At 37.1% G+C, this 19,015-nt stretch overlaps 1 protein-coding gene across 1 annotated transcript in view; it reads right to left on the bottom strand.

The window, feature by feature from the left end:
• Nucleotides 1-19,015, bottom strand: part of eIF2gamma (eukaryotic translation initiation factor 2 subunit gamma) — a 65,709-nt gene that overhangs the window by 19,981 nt on the left and 26,713 nt on the right. Inside the window, exons 5-6 of the mRNA XM_089101573.1 lie at nucleotides 4,727-5,115; nucleotides 503-647 (exon numbers count right to left, since the gene is read on the bottom strand). Coding sequence (XP_088957699.1) covers nucleotides 503-647; nucleotides 4,727-5,115 — 534 coding nt within the window. The remainder of the gene's footprint in view (nucleotides 1-502; nucleotides 648-4,726; nucleotides 5,116-19,015) is intronic.

Genomic DNA, 19,015 nt, shown 5'->3' with positions numbered 1-19,015 from the left:
CGTTTTCTATTATTCTCAGAGCATATTAGTAAAAGAGTATTTTTGCTTTTTTTGCAGACCCTGGATGCAAGCTGTAGTTATAAAACAAGGTTCTATGCGATAAGCATTAGTTAACCTACACTATTAACACCCTTTAGTAAAATATTCAAAAGTGAAAACAAATGATGATTAAAAGAATACAGTTAAGAAGATTACCGAAAAAAGGATAATGTTTCACAAAAATGAAAATGATTCCACAATAATAGAAATCCATATATCTATTGTTAATAATAGACTTAGTTTCTAAACTTCACAGGAATATTAGCAGCAACTAGTCCGATAAGTGGGTAACTAGGAGCGTTTTTTCTATCGATCAACCAATAAAAAAAAAAAAAAAAAAAAACATTTCTTATCGTTTCTAAAATATAATGGTATAACGTAATATGACTTATCTTCAAATTGCCTATTCAAAAAAATCCTGATGTTGTTTATTCAAAGAAGGCTATTAGCAGTAGAGGCTTACCAATTAAACCGCCTGGAACTGCAAACATCAATTCATTCTCTTCAGAGCTAAGGGACACGATTCTCGAAAATATAGGGTTGCATACTAATTTGCCTTCAGCATCTTTTGATACCAGTCCAGGTCGCACTTCAATTTCTTGTCCAACCTATATAAGGTTTACAATAAAAATGGCATCGGATTAAAACAAGTTGACAATAGCTCAAACTGAATATTGTATATAAAACAATTTCATTTTGTGAAAGTCTTACTCTACTTGTTAAAGCAAAAGCTAATTCAAGTCACTTTATTCGAAAGATTGCTATTTCAGGGAATTCGGAAGCTAGTAATACAAAAAAAAAAAAAAAAAAAAAAACAAATGCTAAGGCCGAAGTAAATGGGAAATGGGAACTTCCTTGGATGGGGCGGAGAGGAGGCTTTGAATAGATTGAGATGGAGGAAGAGTGTGTTTAGCAGATTGTTCCATACAATTGACAAAATTTTCCAAAACAAGCATTACTTTATACTGTAAAAAGAACATAGATAAAACCACTTTCTTTATAAGAAAAACCTTACATTTTACCTTCATATAAGGTGGTGATAACTCTTAAGAGTTAAGTCAATACCTTGCAATATCTACCATGCTCAAGCTCTGCAGGGAGGGAAGCTAACCCCCGGAGACTGACCGGAGCCGGTCACAACAGTAGGGGTGACCTGGGCAACATGGACACCGGTAATATTGAAAACTCATTCCCATGCACTCCAGGTGACTGGATTAAAATACACTATAGCAAAAAATGGTAGCACTAGTGGTGGAGACACGTGGTTAATGGGTTTTCCAGATTGGATAGCATGTTCATTTTTGAGAATCTGAATCATAAATTTTCAAAACCAAGGTAAATTTCTTGGTTTTCATTTAACTAAAATTGACAGCAAATAGTATTTACTTACAGATCGGTTATCAGCTGGGCTCAAGAGAAGATTACTTAGGATAGGAAATGGATAATCACGATTAGTAATGACACAATATTGACTGGACGTATTTTCAATTTTGATGTGATTAATTTAGGATAATATGGATACCAGTGACAAAATCTGCTACTCCACGAGTGCCAGGAAAACATAAAAGCAATTCAATATTCCTTAAGCAGCCTGATAAGAAGGGTAGAACTATAGCAAAAATGTCCTTAAATGAGCTCAGAAGTAAGGAGATAGAGGTATTCAAAGCCGATAAAGGCATTAAAAGTATGTAGTGCTATCACAGAGACGCATCTGATTAATTATCTAAAAAAAGTTACTAGGCTGCAGTTTAGGCAAAACAGTGCTGTTTTCTGGCCTATCAGTAAGCAAAATTGAACAAGAAATAGATTGTGGACAGCTGGGAAAAAAAGAGGATTAGTTTACTTCATTTCAGATGAAAAACCTTGGTGTGTCTATCTGTGCTGCTCAGGCTCACATATTCCTTGGGCAACAGCATTCAACCAAATAACAGTCAACCAGTGTTTTGGAGACTACTCAACAGTGTTGGGAAAGGAGGGATCTGAAGCCCATGATACATGGAATGTAGATGAAACCGGCATTACGCCTGTGCTGAGGCCTAAGAAAGCGATAGCTCCATAAGATGCTAAGCAGGCCATCACCAAGGATGGACGAACTTGGAACGGTATATTGGACGGCAAGTTTTATAAGCGTTGCAGTTTACCCCCTTTATGTTCTTTTTGCATGTTCATGTCACAGAATATATGGTCTTTGGTGCTCCTAATGGCACAAAATGTGCTGCTTATATAAGTGGATTGATGACTACTGAAAAATTTCTACATTTCTAAAACACTTTCAAAAGCATACGCAATGCTCGGTCTTGCCTGAAAGATCCTATAGGACATTGACAACCACGTGAGCCTTAATTATTTGAAATCACTGGAATATGCCCAATCAAATGGAATTGTAATCCTTACAGTTTCAGGACACAAGTCAAAAGCTTAAACCAATGGATATATCTATTTTTGGAGCACTAAAAGCTCGCTACAAGAAAACTGCTGATCCGGGGATACTTAACCATCCTATTCAGCTCATCAAAATTGACAATATTGGAGAGGTGCTTGTAAGTACTTTTCTAATAATAATAATAATAATTTATTTTTGCCCTCTATTGATAGATTAAAAATGCACTAGAGCAGTACAAACAAAGAGAGAGAGAGAGAAAAAAAGAGAAAAGAAACACAAAATAGTTAACGAGTACAGTACCAACATGTCTAACGAGATAAAGAGATAAACAAGTGGAAACTTAAATCAACTGTGGGAACTTAAATCAACACTAAAATACTGACCTAACCGTCTGTCCATCCATATAACATAAAGGTTAAACAGAAAGTCTAATAAATTCCTACATCAGTCATCAAATGGCAAATAAATCGTGTGCCTCACAGAATAAATCCTATAGCTTATAAAATATACATTAAAAAACAATGAGATGAGACATTAGAGGCTTTTTTTTTCTATTGACCACTAGTAATGTCACGGTGACGTTGAAAGCTCGGCAATCTTGGGGCATACTTCTCCTTACTATATACATGCAAATAAAGCCGCTAGTTCCGCTATTCAACAGAGCAACTAAAGATTGTGAATGCAAAATTGAATCAAAAGCCTTAGCCATATCAACCGCGCATACATACAGACTCTTCTTCATTATCTTGTGACGTTCCATTATAGACAATAACACAGAATGTGCACTTTGGACTCCTAAACCTTGCCTGAAACCAAATTGATGGTCCCCAAAATCACACTTTTCACGCAGAAACGGGCAAATTATTTTTTCAAGTTACTTGCTAAGCACAGAGCATATGGTTATAGGTCTATACGAATTGCAAAGCGTGGGATCCTTATTCTTTTTAGACACACATGTAACTTCACATAAAGTCTTAGGGACATACTGTTGGGACAAAATTATCTGAAATAACAGAGCTAAGTGTTCGAACAGCACATGTGAACCGTACTTCAAATACTCTACTTGCAAACCATCCACACCAGGAGCTTTGCGTATTTGAAGAAGACGAATGTGAGTTAATAGCATAGAAGGTGTAATAGTGATGTAATTTTATTGGGGATTCAGCTTTGACAATTGTTTCTGTAATATTCCATGGAAATCTGTGTCAATTGGTGGTGGGTCGCAAGCATATATTGATGAGAAATGAGTGTGCCATTCAGTGTTGGTAATTTGATTTGTCAGAGTTGAAGTAGAACGTGTAAATTCAGTAACCTCTCTCCACAAAAGCTGTGGATTATCCTTTATTGAGTGTGATAAATTTTCAAATTGGAATTTTTGACTTTCGCACCATAAAATATTCAGTCAAGTTTTAGGGTTTCCAGAATCTATCCTTTCAGCAGTGACATTTTTAGGAATGATAAATTTCTGAGCTCCTATGTCTCTGGTCGTGCAGAACCAGCTTTTCCAAGTTTTAATCGTCCTAGTTACAAATATATGTCCCAACCAGGCGCATTTTCAGATATATGTTCAAAATTACCAGGAGAAATGTCTGTCAAAGTATCTCTCTCAAACATATTTTACCTCACCTTAAAGCCCGAGCAAGAAAAAAAAAATACTACCAACCTCAAAAGGATCGAAAACATTGTTTTGACAACACAGAGAGGTCAGAGTGATATGGAAAAAGAGTTCCATCTAAGCGAGTTGGATGACAAAATCGGGCATGTAGGGATTATGAGACACACTAACTATTAAGACGTAAAGGTTAGTAACTAAGTCCTTGTCTTTGAGTCCTTGTCACAGAGACAGAATAAAGGTTAACATTGAGTCACTGTCTGCACTATGGGAAAAGCCAAAACAACTTGTTTTCAAGTGAACTTTTCCCAACTTGACATCAAGTGCTCCATCAGAATACCATGCTGGGCCTTCAGTTGAAAATTGCCTAAGTTGTCGGTGCATACCCAATTATGATTTGTATTTGAAACAATTTAATATACACCAAATAAATACTCAGTAGTCTGCTCTCCTAGTTCTGATTCTAACAAACCAGGATATAATGGACATCACTGTCCAAATCACTCAGACCAAGTGTTAAGTATACCCCAGTGTTCAAGGTACACGGACGCTCTTTGTAACTTTTCAGAGATCATTCCCAACAGAAATTTGGCAAGAGATACAAGTTGGTCATATACTGCTCAAATAGAGCCAACATGGTAAAGTTTGTATTGGTAGCCTACATATAGTACGCATGTTAAGAGAATACTCACCTTAAGTACTCCTTTTAATATACTTCCGCCTGGTACTCCTCCAGTCAACTCATCAACTTCACAACCTGGCTTGTTGACATCAAAGGATCTAATAACGATCAATCTGGGATCTGAAGTAAAATCTCTTATAGGATTAGGGATTTTATTACATAAATACTCTGCTACCACTTCAATATTGTATTTGAGTTGGGCTGAAATGGGTATGATTGGTTTGCCCTCTGCAACTGTGCCAGATACAAAGCTGAGAATTTGGTCATAGTTTTCTCGAGCAGCTGCCTCTCTCACCAAGTCCACTTTGTTTTGAATAATCAAAATATGGTTGAGCTTCATAATTTCAATGGCAGCTAAATGCTCAGAAGTCTGTGGTTGAGGACAGGGTTCATTGCCAGCTACAAAGAAAAGTTTTTTTTTACGAAAGCTTTCTAGAGATTTCATCCTTTTTTTTCGTAGTCTAAACAAAATTTACAGAGGTCTTACCTTACTTTTTTTTCCTGATCTAACTAATGCATTGTCTTAATTAGATCAAATATATAAAGTAAGGATTCACATCAGGCATTATGGAGGAATTTATAGCATTTCAGAGGGGAAGGTGGAGGAGGCAAATTTGATCAACACAGAAAATTGGTATATGTAAAATATAAGAAATAACCATTAGATTTCAGGACGGCACATTTCCAAAGGACCCTTCCGTCATCGTACAAGATTCATAGATTTGCAATGAGCAAAATCAAAATTCCACATAATGTTTCACATAATTTTCAAAGACACAAAAATCATCAAAAGACACAAAAAAACACGAAGAAAATAAGTTAATTATGAGAGAAGATGCATAAACTGATGGAACGGATCATGACTTAAAAATGCATCATTTAATAATTCAGAACTTAAATGGTTGAAATCTTTGAATGATAGCTGAATGCTGAATACAAGGCCGTACCCAGAGGGGGGGGGGGGGGGCTAGGCGGGTTTTAACCACTCCCGATATGTTTTTTTACTCGTAAAAACGTAACAAAAATGGATATAAACAAATTTTGTATGCGTTTTTTGAGTTTTTGTTTTGTGTTTGTTTCATAAATCCATAAATGAACAATATACATAATGGGACAAAATCCCCCTCTCCATTTAAAATTAAGAAAAAGGTGGTATAGAATTGAATTTTTTACAATTTTGAATCCACACCCCTTCATGGCGTCTAGACCTGTGTACACCTATGTATAATAGTTACTCAATTTTTGTATTTGAAATTCAAATATTGATATTTAGACAGCATCACTCGAACTCTTTATGCAGGAAGATTCATAATTTGGCTCCTTGAGCAGACATATAGGCCGAATTTTGCTTTTGGAAGAAGGGGATTAACAAAATCAGGCTATATACAAGACAATATAGTATAAACTACAAATACTGAATTTTCGGATGGAGTCGGCCCAATCCCCCAACCCTGCATATGTGCCTCTTAGTGGTTGAAAAGCGAAAAATGATATTGAATAAGCGTTGAAAAATACCACTAGTGGACACAGATTAATCCTTAGGGAGTGAAGATATCAGCTGAAGTGGTAAACTTACATATTTTGGCCCAGCTTTTCCAAAGCTTTCTGGGGAGAGAGAGCATTTAAAACAAACTAGCTAACTAGCAAACAGCGGCACGTAAAGATTTCGACATCCCGACATTAATCAGAAGTCGAAACATGAAAAAAAAATAAATTAGTCTCCAAATACAGTGCGGCTCATTATACATAGTATTCCTAAATATATACATGAAGAAATGTTAGTGTGTTACACACTGTGGGATTGAGATTTTACGGATATTTTGACAAGGAGTATTTATAGGACAATAACAAGGAGTTATTGTTTTGACATATTAAAAAACGGGCAGAAGGTAGATTGTCTGGACTTGTTCCCATGCAAAATACGTACAGGATCTCGATTATTGATAGGATAAATGTTAAGGAGAGACAGGCAGGGTATCTTCAGAACAATATAAACATGATAAAGAATTATAAAATTACAGAGAGAAGAGTGAATTTTTATTTTCGACAACTGGGAAGCGAAAGAAGATTTATTTGGCGGGGAGGGGTTACGAGACAGTACTAAAAGGATTAAAAATAATAAGGGATCAGATGCCGTAAATGATTTTTTGAAATATGGTGGTTTCGATGTTAGAGATAAGATAAGGAAGATCATGGATATGGTTTCTAGTATCTAGTGACTTTAGGAAAACTCTAATTAAAAACTTCTGCAAAAAATGTGATAAAAAAAGAATGTGGTAATTACAGAGTTATTACCTTTTTATTTAATTTCTGATCGTTTTTCAAGTCTTCCAGAAATTATTTAAAAAAAGCTACATTTTCTAAAGATTTAAAGAGGCTGAGTTACCATATTGAACCATAAGATGTACAGAAATTAAGAGGCACAGTGGGGGGGCTATTGTCGCCACAACACTCTCTTTTTGCAGCCTTTAAATAAAAAAAAAGCTCTTTTAAACGTCAATAATGAAAGACACTAAATTTTAGGATGAACCGAAATTATTCTGTATATGAAAGGGGCTGTGCCCTCCTCAACGCCTCGCTCTTTACGCTAAGGTTTGACTTTCTCACAACTCTTTTTTTAAACAATAAAACTTTAGCGTAAAGAGCGAGGCGTTGAGGAGGGTACAGCCCCTTTCATATACGGAATAATTTCTGTTCGTTTTAAGATTTAATGTCGCTCCTTACTTTCAGTTTAAAAAACTTTTTTTTATTTATTTAAAGGCTGCGAAAGCGGTGGGTTTGGGGGGCGGCAGCCCCCCCAACTGTGCCTCCTAATCCCTGTACGTTTTAAGGTTCGACCTTGTAACTCAGCCTCTTTAACTCTTTAGAAAACGTAGTTTTTTTCAAATAATTTCTGCACGTTTTTGTACAGTTTATTACTTATTATTGCTTGACTAACTGTTAGCTGATTTGACAGCTTGTGGGCTAGCCCGAACGGGAAACGGTAAGAGCCCGCTTATAGCGGGTTCTAATAGAAAAACGAGGTTTTTCGTAAATGTAAATTCGGGGCATAAATATCAAAAGGCCCAAAGAGATTGATTTATGCTTCAAATTAGTCCTCATTCAACCGGACCAGTTGCCAACTGTGCCCTGTAGGCGTGGATAACAAGAAAAAAAAAGAAAAATGAAGTTTAAGTGGCTATATTTGGTTTTTTGAAAAATTTCGAAGATAAGCTCCGGGGTCATAGGAAAGCTCAACCTATAAATTTAAGCCAAATCGGACAACGTTAACGGGGGGCTGAGGTGGGTGGGTCCAAATATCCGGCCCAGTTTACCCCCATGAAGATAAAGTCGGAGGAGGATGAAATTTTGCACGTTTCTTAGTTTGAGCTTGGGCTACAAAATGCGATCACCGCCGTCTCTCTGCAACCTCTAGGACCTGAAAACGCTTAACATTGTGGTGGGTCGCCTCTTTATAGAGGCACAAGTGTGCCTCCTTGATCTTCCTATGTGGAACATTTTCAAGGAAATATCCCCCCCTCCCCAATGGAAAGTTTCTCCCACTGAAACCCCATGGAGAGTATGTCTACGTGATAATCCCCCCACGGAGAATTTCTGACACGGAATACTCCCCCCTTCACAGCAGAATCCCTAAGAGAATTTCTCCTGCTGAAAATTTTCCCCGGATAACTCCCTCAGAATATATCCACATGTAAAATCAAGTCACCAAAGAGAAAGTAAGATAAATAAAACAAATTTCGTAAATAGATTCTAGAAAAATGTTTGTATGCTTCCCAATAACAAATAGGCTACTATATGTAAACAATGGGGGAATTTTCATAGCTTATAATCCTTTCCCCGGGTCTGTGAGGGGTCATGTCATTCCAAAAGGCATATTCATTGGACCTTCCAGCTATGCTGAACGAAGTGGTTATCTCAAAATTTTGATCTGACAATCACACAGGAAAAAAAAAAAACACGCATCCGTGATCTTTCTTCTGGCAAAAAATACAAAATTCTATACTTTTGCAGATGGTTGCTCGAAAACTTTACAGTAGGGTTATCTGATACGCTGAATCTGATGGTGAGACGACTCCTTGACTTTTAGAGGATTTCTTTTCCCCTTTTTTCAAACATCCGGCAAATTTTCTCAGGCTCGTAGCTTTTGAAGGGTAACTTTAAGCTTAATGAATCTTATATATTTGGAAACAGCATAAAAAACTAATTTTTGTTTTATTTTTTATTCTAATTTTGATGTATTTTTGTTATCAAAATCCAGTTTTTCAGTTTCAATTACTATTTGGCATGCCCTTACTTACAGTGAGTCATTCATTACTTACAGTTCGTTACCACGAACTATTTGATAGCTGAGAATTGTTTGGAACATCTGACCCCTTTGTCCTTAGTTTTATAAATTATGAAAAGGTAGTTTATTTAGCTGATAAAAAAGCTTTAATGAAGCTCTTATTTTTGTGTAGTGTCCCAGAAAAACAGATTGCAGTGAATAGTGCAATGTATGAGAATAATATTTCTGCAGCTAAGATATGATGTAAGGTTAGTAGTTGTATGACGAGGAATCAAGAGTTAAGCAGAGTTGTGACCTATTCACGTAAGTAATGATTATTTGGTGAATTTTGTCCTAGAGAAAACGGCAACGGCTATGGGAGAACATGGGATCAAATGGGAGGGTAAAACTCTCCTAGCCTTAGAGGTGTACAGGTGATTTGAGTGTACCAGACAAAAATCCAAGCGAAAGGAATGACTTTTTGGAGATTTCGAGAGTTCAGGATGCAAGAATAGGTTTAGTGTTGAAAATACCAAGTTACTTAGACTAGGAATAAACGAGGGCAAATAGATAATGTTAGGTAATGCAAAAACCGACCGAGTGGATAGCTTCACTTACCTGGGTAGTCTTATCAGTCAAGATGATGGGTGCAGTGAAGATATAAAAATAGAATAGACGAGCCACACGGTTTTTTCACAGTTGAAGAAAGTTTGGAAGAATAGAAAGAAAAGTATGAGAACCAAGAATAGAATATTGAAAGTTAGGGTAATGCCAATGGTCAAGTATGGTTCTGAAAGGTGGACGCTTTGAAAGGCGGAGGAAAATGTGTTAAATGTTTTCCAGAGAAATTGTCTACCTTTGAGGTGCCAGTTTAACTGACTGTAAGTCAAACAGAAAGTTGCACAGAAAACGTCGTTCTATCTTACTTCCGAGGACTACAGTGAATATAAGGTCAGATTGCTAGGACATATTTCACAGATTTTTAGAATGCGCCAGTAATACGGGTAATGGGGGGTGACAACATCCCTTCTGTTGTAGAAGGTTATTTTCTATTTAACATAAAGTATTACACTCACATGCCTACCGCCACAAAGGTGGAGAGGTAGGGGGTGAGCATAATAAGCACCACCACGATGTTTCTCCGCGGGGGGGGGGGGGGCAAGTGCTACCAACAGCTTTGTTTTCACCGAAATTTAAATGGTAATGTTTCCCATTTCCCTATTTATATACATCGCTTACAGTCTTCTTATTCCACAGAGGGCTTCTGCCGGATGAAAAAGGATTTGTTCGAGGAATTTGTCTCCAAAACCGTGAAAATGATTAAGCTACAATTAATTTTTGGTATCAGACCCTTCCTCCTCCTTCAAAATAAATATCAGAAACATGTTCAAATTAAAACAAAAATTAAAGTTGACAATGGTACTCTGACTGACAAAAACAAAGATAATGGCACAAGAAGTCAGAGCTGTGAAAGTATATCACCTGTGGTAGAAGAAACTGTTGAGGCCGAAGACCGTACTGACGCAGGACTGTCGTCAGTAAATATTGAAAGTGACGAACATAGACAAGAAAATCCAAAATTCAGATCGCTTCTGGCTCCCAACTGGCTCACGGGATTAACTTACTCGAAGAGCGAGTGTTTCTGCCACTGGATGAGAGATGGTACACCAACTAGCTCTCAAGTGCTAATTACTAAGGAGGAATTAATTACAAGTGTAAGAAACAAAATCCTCAGTATTGCAGATTTTTGCTATTGTCTAATATCAGCAAAATGTAAACGTTAGGTTTGAATTTTTGTAGAAACTACTCAACTACATCCCAGGAAGTTATGATGTTGGTAGACTCCAAGATGAAAATTTGAGAGAAAATTTCCAGAAACAGTTGAATACTAAACTTGAGGGTTTAAATGTTTGTAAAATAGAAGATGGTTGGAATAATTTTAGAAGAAAAGTTTGTGAACTTGCGGAAAGTGTCTTAGGGAAGAAAGCTAGGACGGCAGCAAAAAATATTAGTGAAACAGCGTTGTGTTTAATAGAAAGGAGAAAGGACTTGTACAAGAATTATCTGAGTGATAGATCGTATGAAAACACAAGAAATGTAAAGAAAGTTGAGAAAGCATTAAAATATGAATTAAGGAGGTGTGAAGTGGAGGCCATGGATAAAATTGCCCAGGATCTGGAAGATGTAGCTAGACGGCATAATAGTGAAATATTGTCCTGGCACGCTAACAATATTGAGAGGGAGTAGTCTATCCGGACTTATCTCAGTTAAGGATATGAATGAGGTCGCAATAAGCGATAAAGAAGAAACTAAAGAGAGATGGGCCGAACATTTTGAGAATTTGCTTAACCGAGACAGAGTTGCAGTAAAAGATATATAGGAAAATGAAAAAGTTTGTGATACATTGGATGTGAAGGAAGATTTGTTTTGTGAGGTGGAATTAGCAACAGTACTAAAAGGATTAAAGAATAATAAGGCTCCAGGTGCTGATAGGGTGGTAAATGACTTTCTTAAATATGGTGGCTCTGAGGTTAGAAATAAGTTACTGAAGATTATGAATATGATTTTTGAAAAAGGGGAAGTACCTAAAGATTTTGAAAACCTTAATTAAGCCACTTTATAAGAAAGGTGATAAAAGTGAGTGTGGTAATTATCGAGGCATTAGTCTGATCTCTGTAGGTAGTAAATTACTTAGTAATATGATACTTTTTAGACTGAGAAATACCGGAGACAAAGTTTTACGAGAAGAGCAGCGCGGTTTTAGAAAAGGTAGAGGATGTGTCGACCAAATTTTCACTCTTAGGCTAATAATTGAGAAGTGCCTGAGTTTTCAAACACCTTTTGTCCTCAGTTTTATTGATTATGAGCAAGCGTTCGATTCTGTTGATAGAAGAACTTTAGTAAAGGTTTTATCCTTGTATGGTATTCCCGACAAATACATTAAAGTGATTAGTGCTATGTATGAGAATAACACTGCTGTGGTTAAGGTAGGAAATGAGGTTAGCAGCTGTTTTTTTATTAAATCAGGAGTTAGCAGGGTTATGTTCTATCCCCCTTTGTATCGATTATTTTGATGAACTTAGTCTTAAGGAGCACAGGAAAGGCAACGGGAGACCATGGAATCAAATGGGGCGGAAAAAGTTTCCTGGACTTGGATTATGCTGATGATTTAAGCATCCTAGATGAAAGTGTGAGCAAAATGAATGAAGTTTTAGAGGTTTTGCCAGTTCAGGGTGCTAAAATTGGTTTGAAAATTAATGTTAGGAAGACTGAGTCACTAAGGCTAGGAATAAGTGAAGATGAAAAGGTGACGTTGGGTAATGAAAAGATTGATCAGGTGGGTAGCTTCACTTACCTTGATAGTATTATTAGTAAAGATGGTAGGAGCAGTGAAGATGTTAAAAATAGTATAGCCAAGGCTCAGGGTGTTTTTCACAGTTAAAAAAAAGTCTGGAAGAATAGGAAGATAAGTCTGCAAACCAAGATTAGAATATTAGAAGTTACAGTGATAACAGTGCTCAAATATGGCTCTGAAGCATGGACACTCCGAAAAGCGGATGAAAATTCGTTAGATGTTTCCAGAGAAATTGTTTAAGGATTGTTCTGGGTACCCGACTGACTGACCGTATTTCAAACAATAGGCTACACGAAAAATGTGGTTCAATACCGCTCTCTAGGGCTATAATGAAAGAAAGGTTGAGGTGGCTAGGGCACGTTGTGCGGATGAAGGATGACAGATTGCCGAAGATTGTTCTTTTTCGGCCAACCGTCTAGGGCTAAACGGAAAGCAGGTCGTCCCCGTCTGGGGTGGGAGGACGTCATAAAGAAAGATTTTAAAGGAAATGGGAACTTCGTGGGCGGGTGTAAAAAGGGAGGCTTTGAATAGACTGGTGTGGAGGAGGAGCGTGCGTAGCTGTGTTGGCCTCAGACGGCTTGGTGCTGTGGTGAGTTGTTAGTAGTAGTAGTATTAGCAGCAGTAGAATTGATAATAGTAGCCTTAGCTTTAGCAGCAATAACAGAAGTAATATGAGTAGAAGCAGTATAATTAGGATGCAAACATTGTCTTTTTGTTATTTCAACACCAACAAAACTTTGTGAAGTTTCAACTTCACAAACAAAAGTGTTCATAAGATATTGCTGATATGCCCTTTTACAACCTGCATACAGACGGTGTGTTATGATTCAGTTCACCTTACCCCTAAAAACTCCCAGAAAGTTCCACCTTCATACCCATAGCTGTAATAGTAGTCACATTAGTAGTGTTAGTATCAATAATATTAGTATTAGTATCATAAAAGCGCTAATGCACTGCCTATGCTACTGCTATTCGCTAAGGCTTATGCCAGCTTTTCCTCTTACACAGACTATCTGTCTTCGGCTTTTTCTCCTATTAGCCATGGCTTTATGGTAACTAGATTTTAATTCAAAAGTCAACGGACTTGGCCTCGACCTCCTTCAGCGCTATTGCGCTGCCTAAGTAAAGAGCGATATGGGCACAATGTATTATTTTTTTTTTTTTTTTAGACCAGGGCACTTTGTATGCAAGAAGTTGTCGTAGAAACTTCGAAAGAGGCACGTTAGGATTGGAAATTGCAAGTTCTAGTGCCCTTTTTAATAGTCAAAAGTGATTGGAGGGCAACCAGCATATTATCCCATGCCCATCGTTTCCTCAAATACATCCAATCAAAATTTTTAGATATTCATTTTATTCAACGTAGTTGAAAGGCAGGGGCGTAGCTCCAGCATTTTTATTGCTGGGAAGGGGACAAGAGGGGTCATATCTAGATTGTCAAGAGACATGGGCTATACTATAGTTTTTTCATCCAAATTATTGGGGGGGGGGGCAACTGCCTCCTTGCTCCCCCCAGTTAAAACGTCCAGTAATTATGTCTTTTAAGATGACCCCCCACAGCCCTTAGGGCAAGGGTTATAAGTTACGCCCGGGGACATAAAAGGTTTTACGGAGAGGGTAGTCGTACAAAACTTCGGAGGGGCTCATTGGATTGGAGATCAGAAGTTCTAGTGCCCTTTTTAACAGTTGAAAGTGATTGGAGGGCCACCTGACCCCCTCCCCCACCCCCATCATTTTCTCAAACACATTCAATCAGAATTTTGAGATAGCAAGTTTGTTCAACGAACGTAAAAATCCTTGTAATTATGTCTTTAACGATGACCCCCCCCCCAAAGCTCTCAGGACAAGGGTTGTAACTTATGCCCCGGGGACATATAAAGTTTTATTGAAAGGGTTGTCGTGTAAACTTTGGAGGGGGCTCATTGGACAGAAAATCCAAAGTTCTAGTGCTCTGTTTAAAGGTCAAAGCATTCCAAGGGCTAATAGCCCCGCCCCCCCCCCATCCTGTCCTGATTTCCCCAAACGCATCAGACAGCCATTTGTAAAAAAAGTCTAAAGATCACATAACAAGGCCTTCGGGGTACACACAACCCCCAAGTCTGGGGACAAGGGTTGTAAGCTATGCCCCGATGGCATACAAAGTTTTTATGGAAGGGGTGGTCGTAGGAACTTTAGATGAGGCTCATTTGATTGGAAATGTAAAGTTCTGGTTCGCTTTTAAGATTCAAAAGTGATGGAGGGCAACTATCCCATCCCCTTACCTGACCCACTCTTTTCCCCAAACGCATCCGATCGAAATTTTGAGACAGCGATTTTGTTCACAATAGTCAATAGAGCATATAGCAATGCCTTCAGGGTGTACACAACCCCCAGAGCTCAGAGGCAAGGGTTGTATGTTATGCCTTGGGGCATATAAGGCTTTTGTGGAAGGGGTGGTCGGATAAGCTTCGATCGGGCTAATTTGATTGGAACTCGGAATTTCTAGTGCCTTTTTTCAAGAATAAAAGTGAATAAAGGGCAACCAGCCCCCCCCCCAACCAAACCTATCATTCCCCAAAACACATCCGATCATAATTTTAAGGCAGCTATTTTGTTGAAAGAGCTAGTATTGTTGAAAGGTACAGTTATTATGTCTTTGGAGATAAGAACCTCCCCACAATCTTCAGGGCAAGCGTTGTAAGTTAGGCAACTTATTCATAGTTTACATATAGTATATGTTATTGAGAAAGGTATACATGCTGGAACTTTACTTTCCAAAAAGACGAAGGGCATTCAGGTCTTTCGGAAATGTTGATAGGAGTTTTGAACTAAATCAAAACACTTTCGGGTTGTCAAAAGGGTGTAACTCAGGAATGACTGAGCATATTAATTTAGAGCTTCCAGGAAATGATAAGGGAGATGATTAGTGGACCAAAAAGGCAATATTTGCATTCTACCAAAACTACCACCACTACTACTACCACACTACTTCATTTACAATATTGAGGGGAAATTTGAACTAAATCAAAAGACGCTATGTGCAAGTAAATTGTCAAAAGAGCGTATCTCAAGAATTGATTTGGGTATTAAGTTGGAACTTTCAGAGAATGCTTAAGGGGGAAGATCATCTGACGAAAAGGTAATATTTGCACGATACTACTAATACTAATATCACTGTTACATTTGCTAGTGCTACTACTACTTCTATTGCAACTATTTGTAAGGCTAAGAGCATTGAGAAGAAAATTTCATGAAGCATATGAACACGGCATATAAGCAGTGTCATAGCAATGGCTAACTTTATAAAATCGAAACTTCCAGGACTTGATAAGAGGGATATTCAAATGACCAAAAGGCAATACGTTAATACTACTGCTGCTACCAGTACTACCGCTATTACTATTAATACTATTACTAGCAATACCAATACTACTACTTTGACTACTGTTACAACTATGCCTAAGGGAATGAAGGTGAAATTTTTGAGAAATTTAAGGGGGGAAGGTGAACTGAATCACAACACGCCGTCTGAATGGAGGTTGTCAAAAGGGCATAACAGCGATATCTTAGGAACAGTTTGATGTGTGAAGTTGAAATTAAGAGGGCTTGTTGTGGAAGATGTTGAACTAAACAAAAGAGAGTATTTTTATCCTGATGCTACTGCTTCTACTCATACTTCTACTACTGCTACTATAAAAACTACTTCTCCTACTACTAACCCTGCAAAACTAAGGCTCCTACTATTAATTCAACTACTACTACTGCGGCTACTAAAACTAAGAGTATTAATTCGAAAAATTTGGAAATATTGAAACTGTATGGAACTAAGCTGAAACACACTATGTCAGCACAGGTTGTCAGAAGGACGTATCAGAAATGATTCAGATATGGTAGATGGTATTAAGTTGAAACTTTCAGCATATGTCGAAGGGGATGTTAAAGAAACCCAAGGTGCTATGCACATACTGCTGCTAATGCTACAACAACTATTGATACTACGCAATCTAAGAGCATTAAGGTGAAGCTTTCAATGATTATGTAGGCGGACGTTGAACTAAATTAAAACGAACTATGAGCGTGTACATTTTCAAAAAGGTGACAAACTAATATCATAAGAACAGCTCACATTACTAAGTTAGACCTTAAGGGTAAGTTGTGGCGGATTTTAAACTATCCAGAAGGCATTATGTGTATACCATCAATACTACCACTACAGTTAGTGTAACTAATGACGTTAAGGGTATTAAGGTGAAACTTTTAGGGGGAGTTTCAATTAAACAAAAAACTATGTGCATGCAGGTTTTCAAAAATGAATATAAGCAATATCATAGGCAGCGCCTTTCTATTACAGCTGGAAATATCATTAAAATTTTCAAAGGAGCCAATTAGATTGGACCTTAGAAGTTATAGTGCCCTTTTTAAGAGTCAAAAGAGATTCGAGGGCAAGTAGCCCTCTTCCCAAGCCCAATCATTGCCCAAACATACACAGTCAAAATTTTAGACTGCCATTTTGTTCAGCATAGCAGAACGATCCAGTAAATACGTCTCTAAAGATATTGGGCATGTCCACCCCCCATGATTACGCAATTGGCCCATTATGCTTTAAAACTAAATGCTGCTTTAAAACTAAATCAAAATGCACTGTGTATATGATTGCCAATATGACACCTCAACAATATATCGAGAATGACTGGGGCATTAAGTTGACATTTTCGGGGCTACTACTATTACTACTTCTGCTCTTACAATTTGGATAAATCAAAAGAGCGTAGGTGTATCCAGGTTGTCAAACAGCATAGGTATATTTTTGGTGGAATTATATTAAGTTTACTTTTCAGGTCAACTTGAGGAGGTATAAAATTAAATTAAACACTACTATTTGCGTCAGGATTAAAAATTGTTGAAAAAGTTTCTCCAGCATAAAAATAGCAAACCAAACTATGGATTCTTATAGGAAAAAAATAAAACAGATATAAAATATTATTTCTTTCAATTAAAAAGATTATGTCAAGATAAAAGAAACGGGAAATAATTAAAAAATGTTTCCCCACAAAACAAGTTTTTCAAAGAAAAGTAAAGAGCTTCATTAAACAAAAATGAGCAGAAATAAAGTAAAATAATCTTCCACGCGTAAAACTACTACAAATCACCATCAATATATAAATAAAACCCAAAACGAACAGGAAATACAACAAAATAACCGAATCAAACTCAAAACGAACAAAAATTAACATGAGTAGGACTGACAAACTCCATGCCTTCTCAAGACCAGAACATAATTTGCACTTTACTGAAAACATATACATTTTAAATGTTTTCACTTTTTAGAATTTAATAAATTTAAAAATCAATCTTAAAGGAATCAATGTCAGTACATACATACTAAACTGACAATCCATGGTGATTTGTTTTGTTTGCGTTTTTTTCCAGTAAATTCCACATTATGTTCTGGGCTTGAGAGGGCTGGTTGCCTTTGGGGCATAACTTACAACCCTTGCCACCAGGTTCAAAGGGGTTGTTTCAACTCCGAAGGCCTTTTTATATGATCTTTAGACTATTTTGAACAAAATTTCTATCAGATGTATTTAGAAAAAGAAAACTTGGGAGGGGGGGGCTAGTTGCCCTCCGATCACTTTTGACTCTTAAAAAGGACACTAGGACTTCTGATTTCCAATCGACTGAGTCATCTCCGAAGTTTTTATACGACCATCCCTTCTATATAAACCTTATATGTTTACAATGGGCAACTAGTATAACTTATATCCCTTACCTTGAGAGCCGTGGGGGAGTTGTCATCCGCAAAGACATAATTACTGGACCTTTGAGATAAGCTGAACAAAATGGATATCTCAAAATTTTGATTTAATGTTTTTAGGGGAAATGATGGACGTGGGGGGACTGGTTGCCCTCCAATAGTATTTGACTATTAAAAAGGGCACTAAAACTTTCAATTTCCAATGAAATGAGCCCCTTCCAAAGTTTTTCCACATACCCTGGTCTAAAAAAGAAAAGAAAAAAAAAACACCAAAAGAAACAAAAAATAAATAAATAATATATTGTGCCAACATGGTTCTTTACTATAGCATCTAGAAGAACATTTTATGGTATTAAAAGTACTTGAAGTAATTATAGAAAGGGACCTCCCTTCATTTTGAAGAACGCATTTGGACTAGACTGCAAAAGGGGTGCTGAGACAATGACAGCTCTCCTCCTATTGTGGAAACACTATTTAAAGACAAGAAAGGTTCCATTTAAAATACTGAAATGCTGCGAAAAAAAATTCGAACTCAAGCCAAAAGAGGAGGCATTCGATGGGGGTAGCAGCCTCTCTTATTTAAGAAAATCATAGTTTATTTCAAACAGCAAATGCGATTAAATAAGATTCTTTTCACGAAGGATTCTTACACAAAAATTAAAATTTAGTGTAAAGAGCGTAGAGTTGATGGGGTGGCATTCCCCTTAACATCTAGGATAACACTAATTATGACATTAAAAGCAAAAAAGATTAAACTAAAAAAATTAATAATAGTAAAGTGTACACTTAAAACGAATCATGTACAGTATATGTATACTCCCTCTTTAAGCTATTTGATTTTGTTCTCTCAACACTTCAAGGACGAATAGTCTAACAAAAAAGCCATGTGATAAAGGTAAATCTATTGATAGTGGCTCAATAATGAAAGAGCTTATTTATCCGTATTTTC

This window comes from Artemia sp. Qi Xiang Cuo, chromosome 2 (genome assembly GCF_049724085.1).
Source record: "Artemia sp. Qi Xiang Cuo chromosome 2, ASM4972408v1, whole genome shotgun sequence".
Lineage (NCBI taxonomy): Eukaryota > Metazoa > Arthropoda > Branchiopoda > Anostraca > Artemiidae > Artemia > Artemia sp. Qi Xiang Cuo.
Note: the sequence above shows the minus strand (reverse complement) of the source record. Positions and strands in the feature narration are given on the sequence as shown.